The 23,537-nt window shown below is 52.4% G+C and overlaps 1 protein-coding gene and 1 long non-coding RNA gene across 2 annotated transcripts in view; one reads left to right on the forward strand and one right to left on the reverse strand.

Moving 5' to 3' along the window:
* Positions 1-13,434, reverse strand: DACT3 (dishevelled binding antagonist of beta catenin 3). Its single transcript, XM_025366889.1, has 4 exons — positions 13,090-13,434; positions 5,293-5,389; positions 4,976-5,128; positions 1-2,267 (listed from the first exon to the last, which is right to left on the reverse strand). The coding sequence occupies exons 1-4, from the start codon at positions 13,336-13,338 to the stop codon at positions 871-873; spliced, it is 1,896 nt and encodes a 631-aa protein (XP_025222674.1). The 5' UTR covers positions 13,339-13,434; the 3' UTR covers positions 1-870.
* LOC112612412 overlaps positions 12,630-23,537 on the forward strand; it is a 15,611-nt gene continuing 4,703 nt past the window's right edge. Inside the window, exons 1-2 of the long non-coding RNA XR_003116858.1 lie at positions 12,630-12,674; positions 18,994-19,140. This is a non-coding gene — a long non-coding RNA (uncharacterized LOC112612412). The remainder of the gene's footprint in view (positions 12,675-18,993; positions 19,141-23,537) is intronic.

Raw genomic sequence — 23,537 nt, forward strand, 5'->3', positions numbered from 1 at the left:
TATGTAACACTGTGCATTTATTTACAAAGAGGTTAGAGAAACACACAGAATCTGGCCCCCCTTTGCACTGGGGAGTCACCATCGTCATAATAAATACAGTAATTTTAAAAAAGAAAAAAAAATACTAGATTGGAACAGCTGAGGGTCATCAGGCTTCCCCCATTCCCTCTTACAGGGAGTGGGGGGTATGAGATAGAAACCATCTTCCTTCCCCTCTTCTACCTCCGAATCCTCCATAATTGTCCAGGGATCGAGGTGAAAGAGTCCTTCTTTCCAGGTGTTGCCAACCCCTACTTGACCCTCAAAACCCCCAAATCAGTGCTCCTTCCCTTCCCAGGGCACTCTGCAGAACCACCTGAGTCAGACACAGAGTCTCTGACCAGGGTGCCAAGGGGATATCTTAAGGTTCCAGGGGCATGGAGGGGGCACTTTGTGAATGAGAGGGGGCCATAGCTGGGCAAGGAAAGGAGGAATGAGAGGGCTCATCAGGAATGAGAGAGAGAGTGGTGAAGGGGAACAAACAGACTAGGCTTCTAAACTAAAACGGGGAAATTCAAACCAAATTACCCCTTTTGCATACATGGACACTTACTGTACAGATGAGAAAAGTGACGCCCAGAGAACGGGAACTGTCTTGCCCAAGGACTTCCAAGCTAGAAGCTGAAATGGGTCAAACAGGGCTCCTCCCCATTCCTCTCGCTAGTGGTGGGGGAGCCTTTTCAACCAAGACTGCTAGGAGTGGGGAGAGTGAGGGGGGTCTTTGGAAGCAGAGAAAACGATGGTCTTTGGAAGGTAGATGTGGAAGGGTCAGTGGTTGAGAGTGTGGAGGTGCAGAGGCCATGAAGGGGGAGCCCAAGCAAATCCCCAAACTCACACTGTAGTCATGACCTTGAGAGAACCCGAACGGAAACGCAGTATCTTTTTCTTGAGCGCGTGGGAAGCCTTGATCTTCACGAAGACTTTGGCGGGGCCGGCGGGCGCCCCTGCACCTGCTCCGCCCCCGGGCCCGGAGGCTGCAGTGGCCGCCACCAGCTGCTGCGGCCACACGAGGCCACCGCTGCCGTCTGAGTCGCTGGAGGCAGAGCTGAAGGCAGGTGACTCTCCCTCGCTGGCGCTCGATTCGCTCTCCCCGTAACCCCCGCCGACGCCTCCCGGAGGCCCCCGGCGTCCCAGGGGCCCCAGGCGCCCGGCCGAGCACTCTGAGTCGCTGCCCGCGCAGCCGTAGAGCAGACGACGCTGGGGAGCTGACGGGGACGGGCCGGGGCCAGGAACACGTGCCGCCGGGGCTCGGGGCCGCACGCGGCGCCCATCAGCAGCGTCGATCTCCGCAGTGGAGCGCCAGCGACGGCAGGACCCTGCGGCCTGGGCCGCCAGCGTGGGCGCTGGACCGCGGCGTGGCCGTGGCGGCCGAGGCTCTTCCCGCTCCGCCGTGGGGTACTTGGGGGGCCCGGACGGGACCGCGGAGGCGCGGCCCAGCAGGCTGGTCTCGGACTGAGAGCGCGAGGCCTTGCGGGCCCTGGGCGAGCCCCGGCGGCCCGAAGCCTCCGTCATGCGTCCACGGCGGCCGGCGGCCCGGGGACGCTCCCGGGGCGGTGACTGCTCCACGCTGCGGCCGCGGGTCAGTGGCGGTGGTTTGCGGCGGGCGGCGCGACCGGGGAGGCCTCGGGTGGCCGCCTGGGCGCCCGGGATGTACTGCGCCTTCACCAAGCGGCCCTCGGCCGGGCTGTCGGGGGGCGAGGGGGCAGCGGGAGGCGCAGCCGGCTCGGGTGCAGCCTCCGACTCCCACGACGACGCCCAGGCGCGGCTCAAGGGGGCAGGGCTGGTGGGGTGGCCCCCGACGCGCTCCACCGAAGGCTCCCGCGCGGGCCGCGCGCTGCCGGGGGGCGGAGACGCGTCGGGCGGCCGCTGACGCACGCTGTTCTGGCGCCGCGGGCCACCGTCCGCGCCCCCGGGACTGGTCCGGGGCTGGCCCGCCCCCCGGCGGCGGCGCCTGCGCAGGAGCGCCGAGATGTAGCCGTCCAGGGGCCGCCCCGCGCCCCCCGCGTCGGGCGAGTCGGTGGGAGGGCGGCTGCAGGGTCGCGGGCTGCGCATCGCCACGGCGTGCAGGGGGCTGGGCGTCAGAAAGGGCCCGGCGCGGGCCCGCCGCTCCGCCGAGGAGCAGGCCTCCGGGCCGGCGGACCCCCCTGCCGTCGGGTAGGGCGCTGAGAAGGACCGCGGCACTGCTGCCCGCGCGCCCACCACCTCCGGAGCGCTGGGACTGGCGTCTCCTAGGGAAGGAAGGCCAAAAGAAAAAAAAAAGGAAGAGAGTGGAGGGGCTCTCAAAGTCCTTTCCCATTTCCCATCCAGCCTGGAAGGGGGGGTTTGCCTCCCTCCCTTCCATGCCCATCTCAGCAAAAACCCTGCTCTCACACCTTCCTTCCTGTAAAATTCATAATAAAATCTTTACAGGGTCCTACAAGACCCTGCGTGACTTGTCCAGACAATGACTCTGCCTCTCCCACTCTCACATCTTACCCTTTCCTTCCTTCCTTCCTTCCTTCCCTCCTTCCTTCCTTCCTTCCTTCCTTCCTTCCTTCCTTCCGTCCTTCCGTCCTTCCTTCCTTCCTCCCTCCCTCCCTCCCTCCTTCTTTCCTTCTCTTTCCTTTCTTTCTTTTTTGACAGGTTCTTGCTTGCTCTTGTCACCCAGGCTGGAGTGCAGTGGCGCGGTCATAGCTCACTGCAGCCTCCATCACCTGAGCTCAAGGGATCCTGCCGCCTTATCTTCCTGAGCAGCTGGGACTACAAGAACACACCACCATGCCCTGCTGATTTTTGGGGGGATGGGGTCTCACTGTGTTGCCCAGGCTGGTCTCCAACTCCCAGGCTCAAATAATCCTCCTGCCTCAGCCTCCTAAAGCGCTGGGATTATAGGCATGAGCCACCGGGCTGACCCTTCTCCTCTTATTTATAGGACTCCAGCCACACTGGCCTCCTGAAATCACGCACCAGTCACATTCTGGCCTCAGAGCCTTTGTGCTTCCCATTCCAGATTCCAGATTCCCGGAATGCCCTTCCTCCTGGATATCTGTTAGGTCCATTCCCTCACTTAGTTCAGGGCACAACTCAAATGTTACAGTCTCAGTGAGGCCCTCCCTGGCCTTATTTTCTAAAATTGCACTTCCTTCCCCAAACTCAAAGGGACACTTCTGAGCCCCTTTCCCAGGCTTATTTCTTGTCATAGCACATGGCATTATCTCTTACCCTAGATATTTTGCTTATTAACCCTTTTTTTTTTTTTTTTTTGTATTTTTAGTAGAGACGGGGTTTCACCATGTTAGCCAGGATGGTCTCGATCTCCTGACCTCGTGATCCACCCGCCTCGGCCTCCCAAAGTGCTGGGATTACAGGCTTGAGCCACCGCGCCCGGCCCCCTTTTTTTTTTTTTAAGACGAGGTCTCACTTTGTCGCCCAGGCTGGAGTGCAGTGGCATGATCTCAGCTCACTGCAACCTCTGCCACCTGGGTTCAAGCAGTTCTCCTGCCTCAACCTCCTGAGTAGCTGGGATTACAGGCGCCCACCACCACGCCCAGCTAATTTTTGTATTTTTTGTAGGGACGGGGTTTCACCATGTTGGTCAGGCTAGTCTGGATCTCCTGACCTCGTGATCCACCCATCTCGGCCTCCCAAAGTGCTGGGATTACAGGCGTGAGCTACCACGCCCGGCCATTTATCCTGTATTTTATTTATTCCTCCGATAGGCTGGCAGTTTCCTGAGGGCAGGGATTTGCCTGTTTTGTTCATTAGTGTTCATTTTGTTCATTGCTCCTTGGATACTGCTAGATAGCACATAGTGGAGGCTCAAAAACTTACTTGTATGAATGAAAGACAGCAGTTCCTGTTTACCAGTGACTGCCATGCTCCAAGTCCAATGCCTTAGAGCAGAGGCTCACTGAATATTCAAAAATATCCCCTTGGGGCGGGCACTGTGTGTGTGTGTGTGTGTGTGTGTGTGTGTGTGTGTGTTTGGTTGTTTTTTTTTTGAGGCAGAGTCTTGCTCTGTCACCCAGGCTGGAGTGCAGTGACACCATCTCAGCTCACTGCAACCTCTGCCTCCCAGGTTCTAGCAATTCTCCTGCCTCAGCCTCACAAGTAACTGGGACTACAGGCATATGCCACAATGTCTGGCTATTGAGGCACTGTTATTATCCCATTTAATTTATTTATTTTATTTATTTATTTATAATATTTTTGAGACGGAGTCTTACTCTGTCACCCTGGCTAGAGTGCGGTGGCTCCATCTTGGCTCACTGCAACCTCCACTTCCGGGTTCAAGCAATTCTCCAGTCTCAGCCTTCAGAGTATCTGGGACTACAGGCACAGGCCATCACGCCCAGCTAATTTTTGTAGTTTTAGTAGAGACAGGGTTTTACCATATTGGTCAGGTTGGTCTCGAACTCCTGACCTCAGATGGTCCACCTGCTTTGGCCTCCCAAAGTGTTGGGATTACAGGCAAGAGCCAGTGTGCCCAGCCTATTTATTTACTTATTTTGAGACAGACTCTTGCTCTGTCACCCAGACTGGAGGGCAGTGGCGCAATCTTGGCTCACTGCAACCTCCACCTCCCAGGTTCAAGCGATCCTCCCACCTCAGCCTCCCAAGTAACTGGAATTACAGGTGTTCGCTACCACGCCCAGCTAATTTTTATATAGACGGGGTTTCACTATGTTGGCCAGGTTGTCTGGATCTCCTGGCCTCAAGTGATCTGCCCACCTCCCAAAGTGCTGGGATTACAGGCGTGAACCACCGCACCCAGCCATATTTCATTTTAACAGATGGAAACACAGAGGCCCAGAAATAAGAGACCTGCTCATAATCACGTGAAAAGAAAATGTCGCACCAGGAATTGGAATCCAGGCCCGATTCGGAAGTCTGTGCCCACAACCGTACTCTTACTGTCCTTTCCCTGGTCCCAGGGTCCCACCCTCACCCACCTTACCTAGGGACTTGGGCCTCTCGCTGGCATAGATACCCCGGGGCTCAGAGGGACCTAGGCGACCATAGGAACTGGATCCAGAGAAGCCACTGTCCCCACAGAAGGTTGAGGGTGGTGAATCTGGACCTCCCGTGGAGCTGGGATCTTCATAGAAGCCTGAATTTCCAAGAGAAGCAGAGACTTCAGGGGGTTTGGGTGGGAAAACCAGGGCTGGGGAAAGGAGGAGATGGCGTGGGGAGAGACATGGAGGGCCTGAGAAATAGGGATACAGGGAACATGGAGGCATCCCAGGCAGACCCTACCCCTCTATCCATGCTCACCCGAGCTGCGCCCGCTCTCCTGTTCCAGGCCCCCAGACTCTAGGCTCAGGTCTCCCAGCTGCTGGCCCAGGTCCCAGACGAGCCCAGGCAGGGCCTCCTGAAGGTATAGGGAGAGAAGGATGGTCAGAAGGCCCCCAGTCCTCTGCCAACTGGTCCCCTATTCCATGAGCTTATGGGCAGAGTTTCACTTTGACAGTGAGGCTCTTGCTTCAAAAGGATAAAAGTAGTACCTGAGTCCCTGGAACCCCTCAAGATCTCCGTCCCTTCATCCCCATTAGAAAGTCCTTCTGACTGTCTAACTCCAGTCCTTCATGCTGCAGCCCCATCTCATTCCCTCTTAGGTGTGATGAGGCCTCAGAAAACCCCCATCTCTTGCCCCCTCTTTACCAGTTGCTCCCTCCAATTTGTGCTCAGAGCCCCTCAACCCCAATTAGAATGTCCCTCCTTGAGTCTAACTTGAGGGATTGTTGTAAGGACAGTTTACTACTAAAAGGTGGCATCCATGACCCCCAGATCCCTTAGTCATAGGTCTGCCTTCTTCTCCAAGTTTTTCTTTTTTTACTTTATTTGTTTGTTTACTTATTTATTTATTTTGAGACAGGGTCTCACTCTGTCGCCCAGGCTGGAGGGCAGTGGCATGATCCCAGCTCACCACAGCCTCTACCTCCCGGCATCAGGCAATCCTTCCACCTCAGCCTCCTGAGTAGCTGGGATTACAGGCGCCCACCACCATGCCCAGATAATTTTTGTGTTTTCAGTAGAGGCGGGGTTTCACCATGTTGTCCAGGCTGGTCTTGAACTCCTGATCTCAGGTGATCCACCCGCCTCAGCCTCCCAAAGTCCCAGGATTACAGGTGTGAGCCACTTCGCCCAGCCTCTCCCTGTCTTTGACCTTTTTTTTCAGCTACACCCATTGCCCCTTATCACCAACAGAAGGTCCTTTTGTGAGTCTTCCTTAAGTCCCTCCTGCTGCAGATTGCCTCTTTCCCCAATATGGATAAAACAGGCTGACCACGACTCATATACCTCTTTGCTCTCCCTTCAGAAAGAACCTCCAAGCCTCCTAGACAGTCCTGTGAGTCTAGCCTTACTGGTACTGCAGCAGCCATCCCCAGCGTGTTCCTTTGCCCCAGAGACCACATCCTCCTTCTGCCTTTGGTCCACTCCCACCAGGAAGCTCCAATGGGTCTACCGTTCCTTATCGCCATAAGAAATTTCCAGGAGTCAGGCTGGGCGCAGTGGCTCACGCCTGTAATCCCAGCACTTTGGGAGGCTGAGGCGGGCGGATCACATGAGATCTGGAGTTGGAACCCGACTGGCCAATATGGTGAAACCTCGTCTCCACTAAAAATACAAAAATTAGCGGGGCATGGTGGTTTGCACCTGTAGTCCCAGCTACTTGAGAGGCTGACACGGGAGGATTGCTTGAACACGGAAGGCAGAGGTTGCAGTGAGCCGAGATTGCGCCATTGCACTCCAGCCTAGGCAACAGAGTAAGACTCTGTCTAAAAAAAAAAGAAGAAAAAAAGGAAAAGAAATTTCCGTTAGTCTACCCTGGGTGCTTCTTGCTGCGGGAAAAGAGCACTTCTCATCAGATGTGAATTAATGAAGGTGAAAGCCCTTTTAGGGGAGTGACCGTGACAAGAGGTGGCGTAAGGGCTGAAGCAACACGGATGGGGTCTCCAGGACATTAGGATTTAACCTCATTTTAGAAAAGAGAGGGTCAGAGGCAGAAGAAGACTCACATGGGTCTGAGTGCGGCTGGGTAGCAGCAGGCAGCCTCAGGCTGACGGCTGACCCTCAGACAAAAGCGGCTTGTCTGGACGGCAGGAGGGAGGGAAGTAGGGAGGAGGGTTTAGGAGGGCAGGCACCCAGCCCTGCCTATTTAGGGCAGAAACACTGGCCGGCTCCCCGGCAGCCACAACCCCCCCCCAGTCCCAGTCTCTCCAGGGCCCAGCCTCTCCCCTCCCCCGAGAACAGAAGCCCCCATCTGGGCCTGTTTATTCGAGGAAGGTCAACAAATCGTTCTACTTTGGGCTCCTGCCCTGGGCATGTTGAGACGCTCACGGTGAAGTCATCTTTGAGCGGAACTCAAAAAAGCAGCCGAATTGTGCGGCATCAGGAAGTAGCTAAAAAAATCTGTCGGACCGCCCATGTCCCCCATGTCATGTCCCCCACAAATCACTGGCAATACTCACTCCCCTCTAGCCTCGCCTGGCCTCGCCACCGTCCCTCGAACATACCACGGATGCGCCTACCTCGGGAGAATGTTTCCCCCACATACCTTCCTTGCTTCATTCAGGTCTTTGGTGACCTGATCTCTTCTCTGACACCTTTCCAAAATAGCTCCCCCGTCATTGTGCACCCTGTTGCCCTGCTTTTCGAGTTTTTTCTACGTATCAGTAATGACCTCTTGATTTAAAATTATACATTGGGCCGGGCTTGGTGGCTCACGCCTGTAATCCCAGCACATTGGGAGGCCGAGGCAGGGAGGATCACTTGATTTCAGGAGTTCAAGACCAGCCTGACCAACATGGTGAAACCCTGTCTCTACTAAAAATACAAAAAATAGCCGGGTGTGGTGGTGCGCGCCTGTAATCTCAGCTACCCAGGAGGCTGAAGCAGGAGAATTGCTTGAACCAGGGAGGCGGAGCTCGCAGTGAGCCAAGATCACACCACTGCACTCCAGCCTGGGCAACAGTGAGACTTCGTCTCCAAAAACAATTAAAATAAAATAAAATTATACATCAAGGTGTCATTCGTTTGTTGAATCTCTGACTAGAATGTCAGCCCTAGGAATGCAGAGATTTCTGTCTGTTTTGCTCACAGGTGTACCCCCACCCAGTGCCTAGAACTGTGCCTGGCACAAAGTGGGTGCTCAGGAAATATTTAATGGGCTGGGTGTGGTGGCTTATGCCTGTCATTCCAGCACTCTGGGAGTGCCAAGGTGGGAGGATCGCTTGAGGCCAAGAGTTCGAGACCAGCCTAGTGAGACCCAGTCTTTCTCTTTCCCCACATACATATATATATATATGAAATTTATTTATTTATTTATTTTTCAGACGGAATCTAGCTCTGCCGCCCAGGCTGGAGTACAGTGGTGCAGCCTCCGCCTCCCAGGTTCAAGTGATTTTTTTTTTGCCTCAGCCTCCCAAGTAGCTGGGATTACAAGCATGTCCCACCTCACTTGGCTAATTTTTGTATTTTTAGTAGAGACAGGGTTTCATCATGTTGGCCAGGTTGGTCTCGAACTCCTGACCACAAGTCATCCGCCTACCTCAGCCTCCCAAAGTGCTGGGATTACATGCGTGAGCCACTGTGCCTGGTATTTTTTATTTTATTTTTGAGACAAGATCTCACTGTCTCACCAGGCTGGACCGCAGTGGCACAATCACGGCTCACTGCAAACTTCACCTCCTGGGCTCAGGTGATCCTACTACCTCAGCCTCCCAAGTAGCTGGGACTACAGGCGCGTGCCACCACGCCCCGCTAGTTTTTGTATTTTTTTGGAGAGACAGGGTCTCCCTGTGTTGCACAGGCTTGTCTCAAACTCCTGGGCTCAAGCAGTCCTCCCGCCTTGGTCTCTTGAAGCGCTGGGATTACAGGCATGAGCCACTGCACCCAGCTGTCTATTTTTTAAAAAGAACTATTAGATGAAGGAATGAATGGATACAATGGAATACTATACAGCTGTTGAAATGGAATGAGTCAAATTTCTATATAGAATCATTACCAAGATATAGCATTGAGCAGAAAGAGAAAAGTGCAGAATATATATAGGAGTGACTCAGAATTACCAGGAGGGCTTGTGAAAACCCAAATGACTGAGTCCCATTCCCAGAGCTTTCGATTTCAGCCTGCAGTCGGGCCCAAGTAGTTATATGGCTAACAAGTTCCTTGTGATGTAGTCCTGCTGGCCAGGGGGCCACACTTTGACTGGCATAGTCTCTGGGACCTCACCCAAGAAACTAGAATTTGTAAAATGCAAAGCTTTGACAAAAGCTCCATATTTTTGGGTATCTAAACAGTTTCTGTTAGGAGATATGTTGGAAGAGGTCTGGGAGGTGACAGTAAGGTGACAATGATGGTGACCTCAGAGGAAAGGTTGGATTTAGGGGCTCCAGGGAGGAATGGGGGGACTGGATGGTAGAAGGAAATGTTTTTTTTTGTTTTTTTGGTTTTTTTTGAGACGGAGTCTCGCTCTGTCGCCCAGGCTGGAATGCAGTGGCCTGATCTCAGCTCACTGCAAGCTCCGCCTCCCGGGTTTACGCCATTCTCCTGCCTCAGCCTCCCGAGTAGCTGGGACCACAGGCGCCCGCCACCTTGCCCGGCTAGTTTTTTGTATTTTTTAGTAGAGACGGGGTTTCACCGGGTTAGCCAGGATGGTCTCGATCTCCTGACCTCGTGATCCGCCCGTCTCGGCCTCCCAAAGTGCTGGGATTACAGGCTTGAGCCACCGGCCCGGCCTAGAAGGAAATGTTTAAGGAGGCATGACTTGGCATCACATTAAGCTCTGCTGCTCCCCAGCTGTGTGACCTTGGGTGGGTGGCTTTACCTCTCTGGGCTTCAGTTTCCTTATCTATAACTGGGCATCATAGCACACCATCTCCTGGAGGTTATTGTGAGGATTAAATGAGTTTCTTTTGACACATAATAAATGCCAGTTTGTATGATTACAGGAAAGCTATTAATTTCTTACAAGGAAAATAGAAAATGTTTCCATTGTTTAATTAAAAATAAATGTAGGAGTCGGGCACAGTGGCTCATGCCTGTAATCCCAACAACTTTGCGAGGCCAAGGCGGGAGGATCACTTGAGGCCAGGAATTCAAGACCAGCCTGGCCAACATGGTGAAAACCCATCTCTACTAAAAATACAAAAATTAGCCAGGGGTGATGGTGCATGCCTGTAATTCCAGCTCCTTGGGAGGTTGAGACAGGAGAATCGCTTGAATCCAGGAGGTGGAGGTTGCAGTGGGCCGAGAATCACTTGAACCTAGGAGGTGGACGTTGCAGTGAGCTGAAATCATGCCATTGCACTCCAGCCTGGGTGACACAGCAAGACTCTGTCTCAATTAACAAATAAAGGCCAGGTACAGTAGCTCACACCTGCAATCCTAGTGCTGTGAGAGGCTGAGGCAGGAGGATTGCTTGAGCCCAGGAGTTGGAGACCAGCCTGAACAACATAGCAAGACCTCATATCTTAAAAAAAAAAAATTAGCCAAGTGTGGTGGCATGCACCTGTAGTCCTAGCTTCTTGGGAGGCTGAGGCAGGAGGACTGCTTGAGGCCAGGAGTTAGAGGCTGCAGTGAGCTATGATTGCGCCACTGCACTTCAGCCTGGGAGACTTTGTCTCTAAAAATAAATGAATAAATAAATATATCATTTACAAATATATAAATAAACGTGAAAGGATGGACTTTTCGGTAAGTTCTGCTAAGTCTAATTCCGGTTCTTCCATTACAAGGAAGAGCAGAAATTAAGGAGACAGACAGGAGATGCCTCATCCTCTCCAGCGCCTAGGCAGCCCCCCGAAAATATTCCAAGTCTACACCCCTCTATTTGCAAGTCTGGCCTCTTTCCTTCCAGTTGCAAAAGGATGAATCTTTAAAAGATTAGAAAGTCCTTGGCCTGAGTCTGGCTCCCTGCCTCCCTATGGTGCCCCTCATCCTTTCTCTGCAGGCTTAATAAGAGTTCGGTTAGGACCCCTGGAGACCCCTTTGCCCAAACTTCCCTTACCTTGTTTCTCCCCTCACGTGCCCCTCATTGGTATCCAATGCCCATTTATCTCTATTAGGAAGTCCTTCCGCAAGTCTGACTTAAATTCTTCTTGCTGAAAAGGACCTTTTTCCTTCTTGAGAACAAGCAGGACCCAGGGAGCCCCTGTCCTCACCCAGGATTCCTGCCTCTCTTCTCTGCAACACCCTTGATCTTTACCTGGTATTCCCATCATTCCTATTAGAAAGAAATCAAGTCTGGCTTCAGTCTTTCTTGCCTTGAAGGAAGTGTATTCCTGGCAGGGGCTGGGGGTGGGGGGTAAGTCATAAGACAAGGGCTGGGGGATCAGAGGAAGCCCTCACCGGCTCTTCAGAGGGACCCAGGAACCCCCAGCACTAGAGAAGTTTATATTTAGCGCTTCTCTGCTCCTCCTCCTCCCCCCGCCTGCCACCGCCTCCTCCCTGATGCTGGGACAAGCTTTGCCTAGAGACTGGGGGGTGGGGGGGACAGGCCTCTCCACTACCATCTCATGCCGGGAGGACAGAGGGCTGGGGGGAGGAGGGGACAGAGGGACCGAGGAGAGGGAGACTGAAGGGCAGAGATGGGGAAGGTGAAGGGTGAAAAGGGGAGAGACCAAGGGCAGAGCGGGAGAGGACGCAGCTACCCACAGCTACCCCATCCTCATGCCTCGCTTTCTCCTTGTCAGGATGGAAAGCGCCTTCCAAGCCGAGCCAGCTTGGGGTGGGGGGAGCTAGCGAAGGCCCCCACAATCCGTCTCTAACTTTGGGAGGGGGTGGGGACTCCCACAGCTGTTTCTGTTTCCAGAAAAGAATGTGCAGGGGGGGGTCCCACTCCTGAGAGGGGGAGGGGCCGGGCGTGCAGCCCCGGGAGTCTGGCTTCAGCCTTCCTCCCCAGTCCCCATCTGGGGAGAGGGCAGTCGAGGTCAGCGGCGGGGAGAGCCCCCTCCACTGCCACCTCGGCTCAGGTTTCCCGAAACGGGAAGCTCTGGCCACACACAGGCTTGGGGATGGGGATCTGCGGTGGAGCCAGGGTGTGCGGGCTGGGGGGAGGGGAAGAGAGACTAAGCCTGGGACGTCGGGCAAGAAGAAGAGAGCGAGGTGCAGACAGGCAGGAAGGGAAGGCCACGGAGACAGACGCAGAGGGACGCAGAGATCACAGAGACAGAGAGACAGGATGAAGAGAGAGAAGCAGACACAGAAAGTCACAGGGATGTGGCAGGACGGAGACAGTGACAGAACCCCGGCATGAGGTCGGGAGACTCAAGGAATGACATAGAAAGGGGAGAGGCATAGGCCTCCTCAAGTCATTCCGGAGACCTCTGTCCATCTTCCACCATGAGAACACCCAGAGGCCAGAAGTCTCCCCCAGGCGCTGCCTCGACCTGCCTCCCCTTGGGTCAAGGAGAGCTGGGGCCAGCTAGGAAGCAAGGGAAGCGTCATCAAAGGGTCAAGAGCCCAGTGGGGGGTCCTCAGGGACTGTGAGCTTTCTCTCAGCAGTGGTCCCTCCCTCTGGAGGCCCTCAGATTCCCCTCCTCCCACCCCGCCCCCTCCAGAGATCTCCAAGCACACCAGGACTTAGGGAAGATGGAGCCCTGGTGGCGGGGCCCAGAGAAGGGCATGTTTGGAGCCTGGCTGTGTGACCTTGGGTGAGTCGCTTGCTCTCTCTGAGCCTCAATTTCTCTCTATGTTAAATGGGGACTATCACCCCCTGTTTCCCAAGCTGCAAGAAGACAACGCCTGCAAAGTACCCGGTCCCGGGTTTGACACATACTTGGCGCCCAGAAGGATTTTCTTTGGGGAAGGGGTGTAACGGATGGGGCCTGTTTCTCACGAGGCCCCAGTGGGGGCGATGCAGTTTCCCCTCCCCCGATTTGGGGGCGGGGAGGCCAGGTCCAGCCCGCCGCCGGAACTCCGAGGTCTCCAGCCCCACCCCCTGTCCTTTCTCACTCCCTGCCTACCCGGGTCCCCAACCCCCCCCACCCCCCCCCCGCCTGAGCATCCAACTGAGGCAGACAGACAGACAGACGGGGTGGAGGGACCGACGGACAGGCGGCCCCTTACCAGCTGCTCCTCCAGGGCTGCTGCGGCCCGGCGCGCCGCCGCCGCATCTTCATCCTCATCAGCGTCCTCCTCGTCCTCGGCCTCGGCGCCCCCCATTCCGGGCTGGGCCAGCCGCAGCGCCTGCTGCACGCGGTACTCCTGTCTCTCCCGGAGCCAGTGTAACTCGCAGAGCCCGGCCAGGCTACCCTCCAGCCAGCCCCGCAGCCGGCCCCGCTCAGGGCTCACCGGGAACGAGAAGGCCCGGATCATGGCTGCGGCCCCCCGCCCCAGCCCGGCCGGGCCCCGCGGCCACCCCTCTCCCGGACCCACCTCCCCGCCCCAGCAGCCTGCCCGCCCGCTGGCCGGGCTGTCACCGTCTCATCTGCATAGGCGCCCGCCCATTGGGCCGCCCACCCGCGCCTTATCTGCATGGCCACGCCCCCAGCGACCGAGCAACTGCCGCCTATTGGCGAATAACCTCCCCGACGGAGACGCTCGGCCGTGCAACCGCACCGCCCAATACGACGCATGCTCGCAACTGCCTACTCACTCCGCTCGCCACGCCCCCTCCGAGCAACTGCCTCGGGGCCCTGGCCTCGCCCCTCTACGCGTCACAATGAAACAAGCCCGCCCTTGCCTCAATGCCATTGGTCTGTGTCTGGCCGGTCCTGCAGCAAGTTCCACCCTTTTGCGGGCGAGCACTGGCTACCATTGGACTGTCCGGCGCGAGGGGAAGGGTGATCTATAAATAGGGAATGGGTCCACGTGACAGTTTGGCAGCTGCTCCTACCCCTCCACCCCGCCCAGCCTTCAGCTTCTGAGGCTGCGCAGGGGGAGAAAAGGGTTAGGGGGTCGAGCCCTGACTTCGCCTCCTCTTCCAAGAAGCCTTCCTAGACGCTCAGCTGTAAAACCAGACGGACGTCCTCCGATAAATTGTTTCTACGTAGGGCCGGCTTCACCGGCTTGGAATCCGCTTAGAAGGGTCTTCGCGCTTGGTTGAATGTTCTGCAATTGCTGTCTTGAAATTTTTAGTTTTTGAGCATGGGGCCCCTTATTTTCACTTTGCACTAGGCCAAATATGTAGCCGGTCTTGCTGCTAAGAGTCTGAGATCCATTGTATTCCAAATTCTGGAATTATAAGACCCTGGGTGGAAGATTCTATGCTTTGACCAGAAGAGAGTCTAAGCAGCTTTTGTCTCCCAGGTGCTAGGAGGTTGTGTGCTCATCATTCTTCCATTCCAGGGGCCTTTGTTCTACGTTCTAAGGGGCTTTGTTCTCAGCCTTCTATGATGCTCTATTCTCAACGTTCTCTGGTCCTAGGAGTCTGAGCCTGACATTCGTTTCCAAGGCTTCCCGCTGTCTCCAGGCTCCGCGAGCAGGACTGGGGCACCCTCAGGCGGCCAACCTGTGTCACTACGCCGAGCCTGCCTCTGCCAACTTCCAAGACCTAGCTCTAATATTCACACTCATCTCTCAGACAGACCTTGGCTCCCTAAAAGCCAAGGCCCAGAAGATCATACGAGAAATTTCCTCTTTTATGATTCCGCGTGCACGAAGTGACCTTCTGGTGGTGAGATGGAGAGAAATTGATAGTGGCGACAGACAGCAAAGTCTCCAGGAGCCAGACTTCCTCGGGGTGAGTCACAGATCTGTCACTTGACAACTGTGTGACCTTGGAAAACTTAACCTCTCTGTGCCCCCGTTTCTTCATCTGATCACGGGATCATAATACTGGCCGCCTCATAGAGTTGTTCTGAGGATTAAATGAAATGTATCAGGTACTTGGAGCAATGACTTCCATGGATCAACAGCCACAGAAGGGTTTGATAAATACGTTTTAAAACTAATCTAGTAAGTTTCAGGGGAAAAAATGTCTTAAAATTTGGTAGAGACAACCTTTATTCAGTCTTCCTCTTGTTCAAAATAGAAAACTAGTCGGGTGTGGTGGTGCACGCCTGTAACCCCAGCTACTTGGGAAGCTGAGGCGAGAGGATCACTTAAGCCTGGGAGGGCAGAGGTTTCAGAGAGCCATGATCACACCACTGCAATCCAGCCTGGGCAGCAGTGAGATCTTGTCTCAAAAAAAAAAAAAAAAAAAGTTGAGGGCCAGGTGTGGTGGCTCATGCCTGTAATCCCAGCACATTGGGAGGCCGAGGCAGGTGGATCACCTGAGATCAGGAGTTCAAGAACAGCCTGGGCAACATGGTGAAACCCCATCTCTACTAAAAATACAAAAATTAGCCAGGCATGGTGGTGGGCGCCTGTAATCCCAGCTACTGGGGAGGCTGAAGCGAGAGAATCGCTTGAACCCAGGAGGTGGAGGTTGCAGTGAGCCGAGATCATACCAATACACTCCAGCCTGGGAGATACAGCCGGACTCTGTCTCAAAAAAAGGGGGGGGGTTCTCTTACACTGCCCTAATTTTCCAACAATAGGGAGATAATCAAGGATTGATAAGTGTCTGGGGAATGACATCAGTATTAGTTTTCCATCCCTGCTGTATGTACAAGATCAGTTGAGTCATTTGCCGAGTACAATGTTGAACCTGGAGCTGATTTAGGGTTCTGGTCACCAGGCATTTGAAGATGGATATTCCTAGGAAGATAACTAAAAAGAGAATAAGAGAGAAAAAAAATGAAGGTGTGAGACCAGAGAGCAGCAGATGGTGGGAGGATTCCAAGGAGGTGAAGAGACATCCTTGGTTACTGGAGTCCAAAGAGCTGTAGCAATTCTGAAGATTTCCTTTCTGACTTCTTGATGCTTTTATTAATGACGATGCCAAAAGATTTCTGGAGAATCAGCCAGGTGCGGTGGCTCACGTCTGTAATCCCAGCACTTTGGGAGGCCGAGGTGGGCGGATCACCTGAGGTCAGGAGTTCAAGATTAGCCTGGCCAACATGGCAAAACCCCATCTGTATTAAAAATACAAAAATTAGCCAGGCGTGACTGCACACACCTGTAATCCCAGCTACACAGGAGGCAGAGGCAGGAGAATCGTTTGAACCCAGGAGGCGGAGGTTGCAGCGAGCCAAGATCGTGCCACTGCACTCCAGCCTGGGTGACAGAGGGAGAATCCGTCTCAAAAAAAAAAAAAAAAAAAAGAGAGAGAAAGATTTCTGGAGAATCAACAAGCAACAGTTGCTTCCAAACATGGCACACAAACTGGATATGGTGGCATGTGCCTGTAGTCTGAGCTACTCAGGAGGCTGAGGCAGGAGGATCACTTGAGCCTGGGAGGCAGAGGCAGGCGGATCATTTGAGGTCAGGAGTTCAAGATCAGCCTGGCCAACATGGCGAAACCCCATCTCTACTAAAAATACAAAAATTAGCTGGGTGTGGTGGTGCACGCCTGTAATCCCAGCTACTTGGGAGGCTGAGGCAGGAGAATTGCTTGAACCTGGGAGGCAGAGGTTGCAGTGAGCTGAGATGACGCCACTGCACTCCAACCTGGGCAACAGAGGGAGGCTCTATCTCAAAAAAATAAAAGAGAGAGAACACAAATGAAAGGCAAAAGTCACATGATGAGAAGCAGGCACGGGAGGACCAGAGTGGGTGTTAAAATGGAGAATCCTAGCCAGGCTCTGTGACATGCACCTGTAGTACCCAGGAGACAGAGGCAGGAGGATTGTGTGAGCTCATGAGTTCAAGGACAACCTGGGCAACATGGTGAGACCCTGTCTCTAAAATAGTGTGTGTGGGAGGGAATCCTGGAGTTTCTGATTCCGGGAGGAGGCTGTCTCATGATGTCATCTACTTGACCCAAGGTTCTTGGGAGAGCTGTCTACAGATGCAGCCTCGTCCGCTTCCAGGGCTCTTGAAAGAGCCTCCCTCTGAGGTCTCTAATGGCAGTGGATTCCCATTCAGCACAGGTCTTATATCTCTTCATCTCTGAGATATGAACCCAAGGCAGGACAGTCTGGTGTTTGCAATAGTGTAGGGTCCATCCCATCTGAGTTCAAGGTTAGTTTTCCTGCGATGTCTTTTCCAGAGGACTAAATTCCCTGTTTGGGAATTATGAAGAGGCTGTAGTGGAGTATTTGGAGGGAAGGCAGCTTGCACCTCTTAGTGACAAGCATGTGTGTACTTAGTCCTTGATAATATCTGAGAATGTCGATTGTAATAGATTAGAGTCCTCAAGGGCCCAATAGGAGTAGAATCCTTGCGAGTCTTTGAGTGATTATTTCATAAGAAGATTATTGATGTGTGCTCTGGTAGGAAGAGTAATGGCCCCCCAAAGATGTCTACATCTTTATCCCTGGAACCTGTGAATATAGCACCTTTTATGGAAAAAGGAACTTTTTGTGATTAAGAATCTTGAGATAGGGAGATTTATCTTGGATTATCCCGGTGGATCCAATATCATCACAGGGTTCCTTATAAGATGGAGGCAGGATCGTTAGAGTCAGAGAAATATGTAAATATAGAAGCAGAGGCCGGGCCAGGCACAGTGGCTCACACCTGTAATCCGAAAGCTTTGGGAGGCCGAGAGGGGAGGATCGCTGGAGGCCAGGACTTTGAGACCAGCCTGGGCAACATATCTCTACAAAAAAAAAAAAAGAAAAGAAAAGAAAAGAAAGGAAAAAACTTAGCCAGGTGTGGTGGTGCATGCTTGTAGTTCCAGCTAGTAGGGAGGCTGAAACAAGAGGATTGTTTGAGCCCGGGAGTTTGAGGCTGCAGTGAACTATGATCGTGCTACTACACTCCAGCCTGAGTGAGAGAGCAAGATCCTGTCTCAAAACAACAACAACAACAACAACAACAACAAAGACAAAGGCATGTTAGGGTGCTCCAATTCCCCAATTCCCCAGACAATGCTTCCTTGCCTCTTCCCAGCTTCTGGTGGCTCATGGCAATCTCTAACATTCTTTGGCTTGTGGCTGCGTCATTCCAAGCTCTGCCTTCATCATCACATGCTTCTCCCTGTGTCTTACGTGGCCACCTTCTTATAAAGACACCAGTTGGCCAGGCGCGGTGGCTCACACCTATAATCCCAGCACTTTGGGAGGCCAAGGCGAGTGGATCACCTGAGGTCAGGAGTTTGAGACCAGCCTGACCAACATGGAGAAATCCCGTCTCTACTAAAAATACAAAATTAGCTGGGCGTGGTGGCGTGTGCCTGTAATCCAGCTACTCGGGAGGCTGAGGCAGGAGAATCACTGGAATCCGGGAGGCAGGATTTGCAGTGAGCCGAGATCATGCCACCACACTCCAGCCTGGGCAACAAGAGCAAAACTCCATCTCAAAAAACAAACAAAAACAAGACACCAGTCATGTTGCATTAGGGGCCCACCCTACTCCAGTATGACCTCCTTTTAACTGATTACATCTGCAATGACCCTATTTCCAAGTAGGGTCATATTCTGACACTAGAGAGACAAAATTCAACCCATGACCGGCCCAGAAACCATTGGAGTTGCCTTTTGGATAGTCTTGGATAAAACAAAATAAATAATGGTATAGATGCATGCTGTGTGGATAAGGTTTTGCCTTCAAGGGCAAGGTCATGCCCTAAATCTTGTTCTTATGAATTACATAGTTATAATTTGTCCTAGACACTCATTATTTTTTATTTTATTTTATTTTTGAGACAGGGTCTTGCTCTGTTGCCCAGGTGGAGTGCTGTGGTGCAATCTCAGCTCACTGCAGCCTCAACCTGTCAGGCTGAAGCAATCCACCCACCTCAGCCTCCCGAGTAGCTGGGACTAGAAGTGTGCATCACCACACTCAGCTAAGTTTTTTATTTTTTATTTTTGTAGAGATGGGGTCTCCCTATGTTACCCAGGCTAGTCTCGAACTCCTGGGCTCAAGCGATCCTCCCACCTTGGCCTCCCAAAGTGCTGGGATTACCGACATGAGCCTGTCCTTTATGAGCAAGGGCTTGGGGCAGATTTTTATTTGTTTTTCCTACTTCCTGTATAACTGCAGAAACTTGGGGCACGTGTGGAGTGTGAGTGAGTGAGTGAGCTGCTGGAATGAACTGACCAGACAGGATATCATCTATGCATGGGATTAGAATGGAATTATAGGAGAAAACCAAATCCTTCAAATTAGCATTCAGGATCGGAAAAAAAAGTAACTAGGGGTTTCAACGAACCACTGAGGCATAGCAGTCTATGTATGTTTACTGTTGACCTTCCAGGGGAAAGGGAAACGGGGCTGTGGATCATCACGTGTGTGAAAGAAGGCAGAGGGTATGTTAGTACAGTCAAGTGGGTAGTGTTGGCTGCTCTAGAATAGAGGCCAGTGTAGTGTTGGATTGGAAATAGCAGGAACTACAGTGTGACTGTTTTATTTACAGCCTTGAGGTATTGGACTTGTGGTATCCTTTAACATTGGGACTCTTATTGGGATTTTTTTTTTTTTTTTTTTTTGAGACAGAGTCTCGCTCTGTCACCCAGGCTGGAGTGGAGTGCAGTGGCGTGATCTCGACTCACTGCAACTTCTGCCTCTCGGGTTCAAGGGATTCTTCTACCTTAGCCTCCTGAGTAGCTGGGATTACAGGTACCTGCCACCATGCCACGCTAATTTTTTAATTTGTTTTTAGTGGAGTCAGGGTTTCACCATGTTGGCCAGGCTTGTCTAGAACTCCTGACCTCAGGTGATCTGCCCACCTCAGCCTCCCAAATTACAGGTGTTATGATTGGGATGCTTGGCAGACAGGAGTGTTGTAGGGGATGGAAGTGGATAGTAGGAGGCTCCGAATAACGCGTTGGGGGCCCTAGTGGGCCTCTGGTGTCAGAACACATTAAGGCAGCTTCAAGAAGGGCATGAAAAGATCTAATTCTATTCCACAACTTAGGGTAATTGGTTAAAAAAAAAAAAAGGGAGCCAGGTGCAGTGGCTCACACCTGTAATCTCAACACTTTGGGAGACCGAGGCGGGAGGATCGCTTGAGGCCAGGACTTTAAGACCAGCCTGGGTGACATAGCAAGATCTTGTCTCTATTTAAACAAAAAAAAATTTTTTTAATTCTAAAAAAGAAAGGATCTACTTCTACCTTAAGAGGTTTAGCCTCCCAGATGCACCCTATGTTTGTTGAGTTGGAGGCTCAAAGAGAATCAGGAATGCAAGTCGCAGATCCTGGATATGTGGGTCTGAGGGAGAGGTGGATGTTTCGGGAACAGGGTGGTTGGAGTGGTGGGAAGGTTAGTGGACTGGATGAACAAGGGCAGAATTAGGGACTGGGAGACATAAGCCCTCTTGTGAATGTGAAATACTATGGCTTTGGCTGGGCACGGTGGCTCACACCTGTAATCCCAACACTTTCGGAGGCCAAGGCAGGTGGATCACTTGAGGTCAGGAGTTTGAGACTAGCGTGTCCAACATGGTGAAACCCTGCCTCTACTAAAAATACAAAAATTCGCTGATGGTGATGGTGTGCACCTGTGATCCCAGTTACTTGGGAGGATTAGGCAGGCGAATGGCTTGAATCTGGGAGGTAGAAGTTGCAGTGAGCCGAGATTGCGCCACTGCACTCCAGCCTGGGTGACAGAGCGAGACTACATCTCAAAAAAAAAAAAAAAAAATTATTCTTCTACATTGATAGAATATCTCTTTCTAAAGGGATTATTGGAGTAATCTGAGTAAGAAACTTTGCTGGGTAGTAGAGGGCCCAACGAGCCCAAGAGTGGCTTGGACAGGCATAACCATGTGGCTAATTATGGTCTCATTACCATTATTGTTGTGTACTGAGGTAGGGAGTGGGCACTAATACGTTTATGGCAGAGTGTGTGGCCCCTGTGTCTACAAAAACCCTGGCAGGATGCTCATTAAGGGGGTTGATGGTCATTTCCCCCTGAAGGTTAAGGAATGCTTATAGACACAGAGGAGAAAGTTGGCTGGAAGTGAGTCACTGGAAGACTGAATCTTAGACTCAAATTCCTTTTGCACTTCAAAGCTAAATAGTGTCAAGTCCAATGTCCCTTTTCTTTACAGTATATACAAGTGTCTCTATCAAGATTAGGTTTTGAGGCCGGGTGCAGTGGCCCACACCTGTAATCCCAGCACTTTGAGAGGTGAGGCAAGAGGATCTCTTAACACCAGGAGTTCAATACCAGCCTGGGCAACATAGTGAGACCCCCTCTCTATAACAAAAAACATGCCCGGGCACAGTGGTTCATGCCTGTAATCCCAGCACTTTGGGAGGCCAAGGCGGGCAGATCACTTGAGGTCAGGAGTTCGAGACCAGCCTGGCCAACATGGCAAAACCCCTTCTCTACTAAAAATATAAAACTTAGCCGGGCGTGGTGGCGCATGCCTGTAGCCTCAGCTACTTGGGAGGCTGAGGTGGGAAGATCACTTGAGCCCAGGAGGTTGAGGCTGCAGTGAGCTGTGATCATGCCACTGCACTTTGGCCTGGGCAACACAGCAAGATTCTATCTCAAAAAATAATAAAAAATTTAAAACTACATAAAAAACAAAAAATTAGCCAGGTGTGGTGGCTCATACCTGTAGTCCCGGCTACTCAAGTGGCTGAGGGGGAAGATGGCTTGAACCCAGTAGTTTGAGGCTGCAGTGAGCTATGATCATACCACTGTGTGGAAGCCTGGGTGATAGAGCAAGACCCTGGCTCTAACAAACAAAATTAGATTTTGTGGTTCCAGTGGTCTAATAGGATAAACTTTTTGTCTCTAATGATTTAAGTTGTAGGCCCCTAAGTTTTCATTGGGTGGATTTGACTTTTTTTTTTTTTTTTTGAGACGGGGTTCACTCTTGTTGCCCAGGCTGGAGTGCAATGGCACGATCTTGGCTCACCACAACCTCAGCCTCCCGGGTTCAAGCGATTCTCCTGCCTCAACCTCCCGAATAGCTGGGATTACAGGCATGCGCCACCATGCCCAGCTAATTTTGTATTTTTAGTAGAGACGGGATTTCTCCATGTTAGTCAGGCTGGTCTCGAACTCCCGACCTCAGATGATCCACCTACCTCAGCACCCAAAGTGCTGAGATTACAGGCGTGAGCCACCGTGCACGGCCTTGATTTTATCTTTCACGGCATCCTCATGATGTGCGCTATCTCCTGGAATCCTATAATTGAGGAATTTCAACGTTTTTGAATCATGTCTCTCATTTCTGGTCTCCGGATGTTAACTAGTGGCCAACACAGCAGCAGATCAGGTCTGATAGTCTTTTCCATCCATTTTTAGCCTGGGTCTGTCACGGAGATGGATTCACCTCTATGTTGCCTACACTTCCGGACCTTAGACTAAATAAAGGGATAGGCACTGGGGATGGAGTCTAAGAGCCTTTCCCCAATAGTCTTAGCAACTATGCCTCAGAGGTATCCTGCTCATTTGGATACCTTGATTTACTGAGGCTCATTTAGCATTTTCAAATCAAAGAGCTGCAGCTCAGCCAGGCGCAGTGGCTCATGTATGTAATCCCAACACTTTGGGAGGCTGAGGCAGGCAGATCGCTTGAGCTCAGGAACTTGAGACCAGCCTGGGCAACATGGTAAAACCTCTACAAAAAAATTAGCCAGCATGGTGGCATGTGCCTGTAGTTCCAGCTACTCAGGAGGCTGAGGCGGGAGGATCACTAGAGCCCAGGAGGTCAAGGCTGCAGTGAGCTGTGATCATGCCACTGCACTCCAGCCCGGGCAACAGGGACCCTGCCACAGGAAAAAAAAAAAAAAAAAAAAAAGCTGCAGCTCTGGAACCATCAGATGGACAAGTTGATACAAATCAAATTGGAAAATCCCAGAGTAAGCTCCCAGTATTAGCCTAAATTGGCTGCTAAATTCTTTCCTGTTTTCCTGGTTTTTTTTTTTTAGGGATGTTGCCCAAACTGGACTCGAACTCCTAGACTCCAGCAATCCTCCCACCTCAGCCTCTTAAACAGCTGGGAATACTGTCACCTGCCACCATGCCCAGCTTTCAGGTAGGTCTTTGCAGCACGTAAGTCAGAGCGTGCTGAAAGTCTGAAGAAAACTTGTTCAGGTGCATGTTCGGATCGTTTGCCTTCAGCTGTGGAAGGTGGAGAACCATGTTGTTAGGGTGTTATTGGAGAACTGGGGAGCTGCAGGGCTGGAGTCAAAGGTAGAGAGAGGTGGATACGTGTTCCCTCCAGTTCGTTCCCTCCGCCTTCAGTCTTTCAACGCTAAGATGAAGCTTAAGAGGTCCTCTCGGCCGGGCGCGGTGGCTCAAGCCTGTAATCCCAGCACTTTGGGAGGCCGAGATGGGCGGATCACGAGGTCAGGAGATCGAGACCATCCTGGCGAACACAGTGAAACCCCGTCTCTACTAAGAAATACAAAAAATAGCCGGGCGAGATGGCGGCGCCTGTGGTCCCAGCTACTCGGGAGGCTGAGGCCGGAGAATGGCGTGAACCCGGGAGGCGGAGCTTGCAGTGAGCTGAGATCCGGCCACCGCACTCCAGCCTGGGCGACAGAGCGAGACTCCGTCTCAAAAAAAAAAAAAAAAAAAAGAGGTCCTCTCTGACTACCCACCCTCTCTGACCCCTGAGCTCAT

This window comes from Theropithecus gelada, chromosome 19, assembly GCF_003255815.1.
Source record: "Theropithecus gelada isolate Dixy chromosome 19, Tgel_1.0, whole genome shotgun sequence".
Taxonomy (NCBI): Eukaryota; Metazoa; Chordata; class Mammalia; order Primates; family Cercopithecidae; genus Theropithecus; species Theropithecus gelada.

Bases quoted from the DNA above. Each gene is read 5' to 3' on its own strand.
- DACT3 (XM_025366889.1), bottom strand. From the start codon at position 13,338: ATGATCCGGGCCTTCTCGTTCCCGGTGAGCCCTGAGCGGGGCCGGCTG. The intron at 5,390-13,089 runs GTAAGGGGCCGC...CTATACCTTCAG, and splicing joins CAGCCCTGGAGGAGCAGCTG to GAGGCCCTGCCTGGGCTCGT. The intron at 5,129-5,292 runs GTGAGCATGGAT...TTGGAAATTCAG, and splicing joins GGAGAGCGGGCGCAGCTCGG to GCTTCTATGAAGATCCCAGC.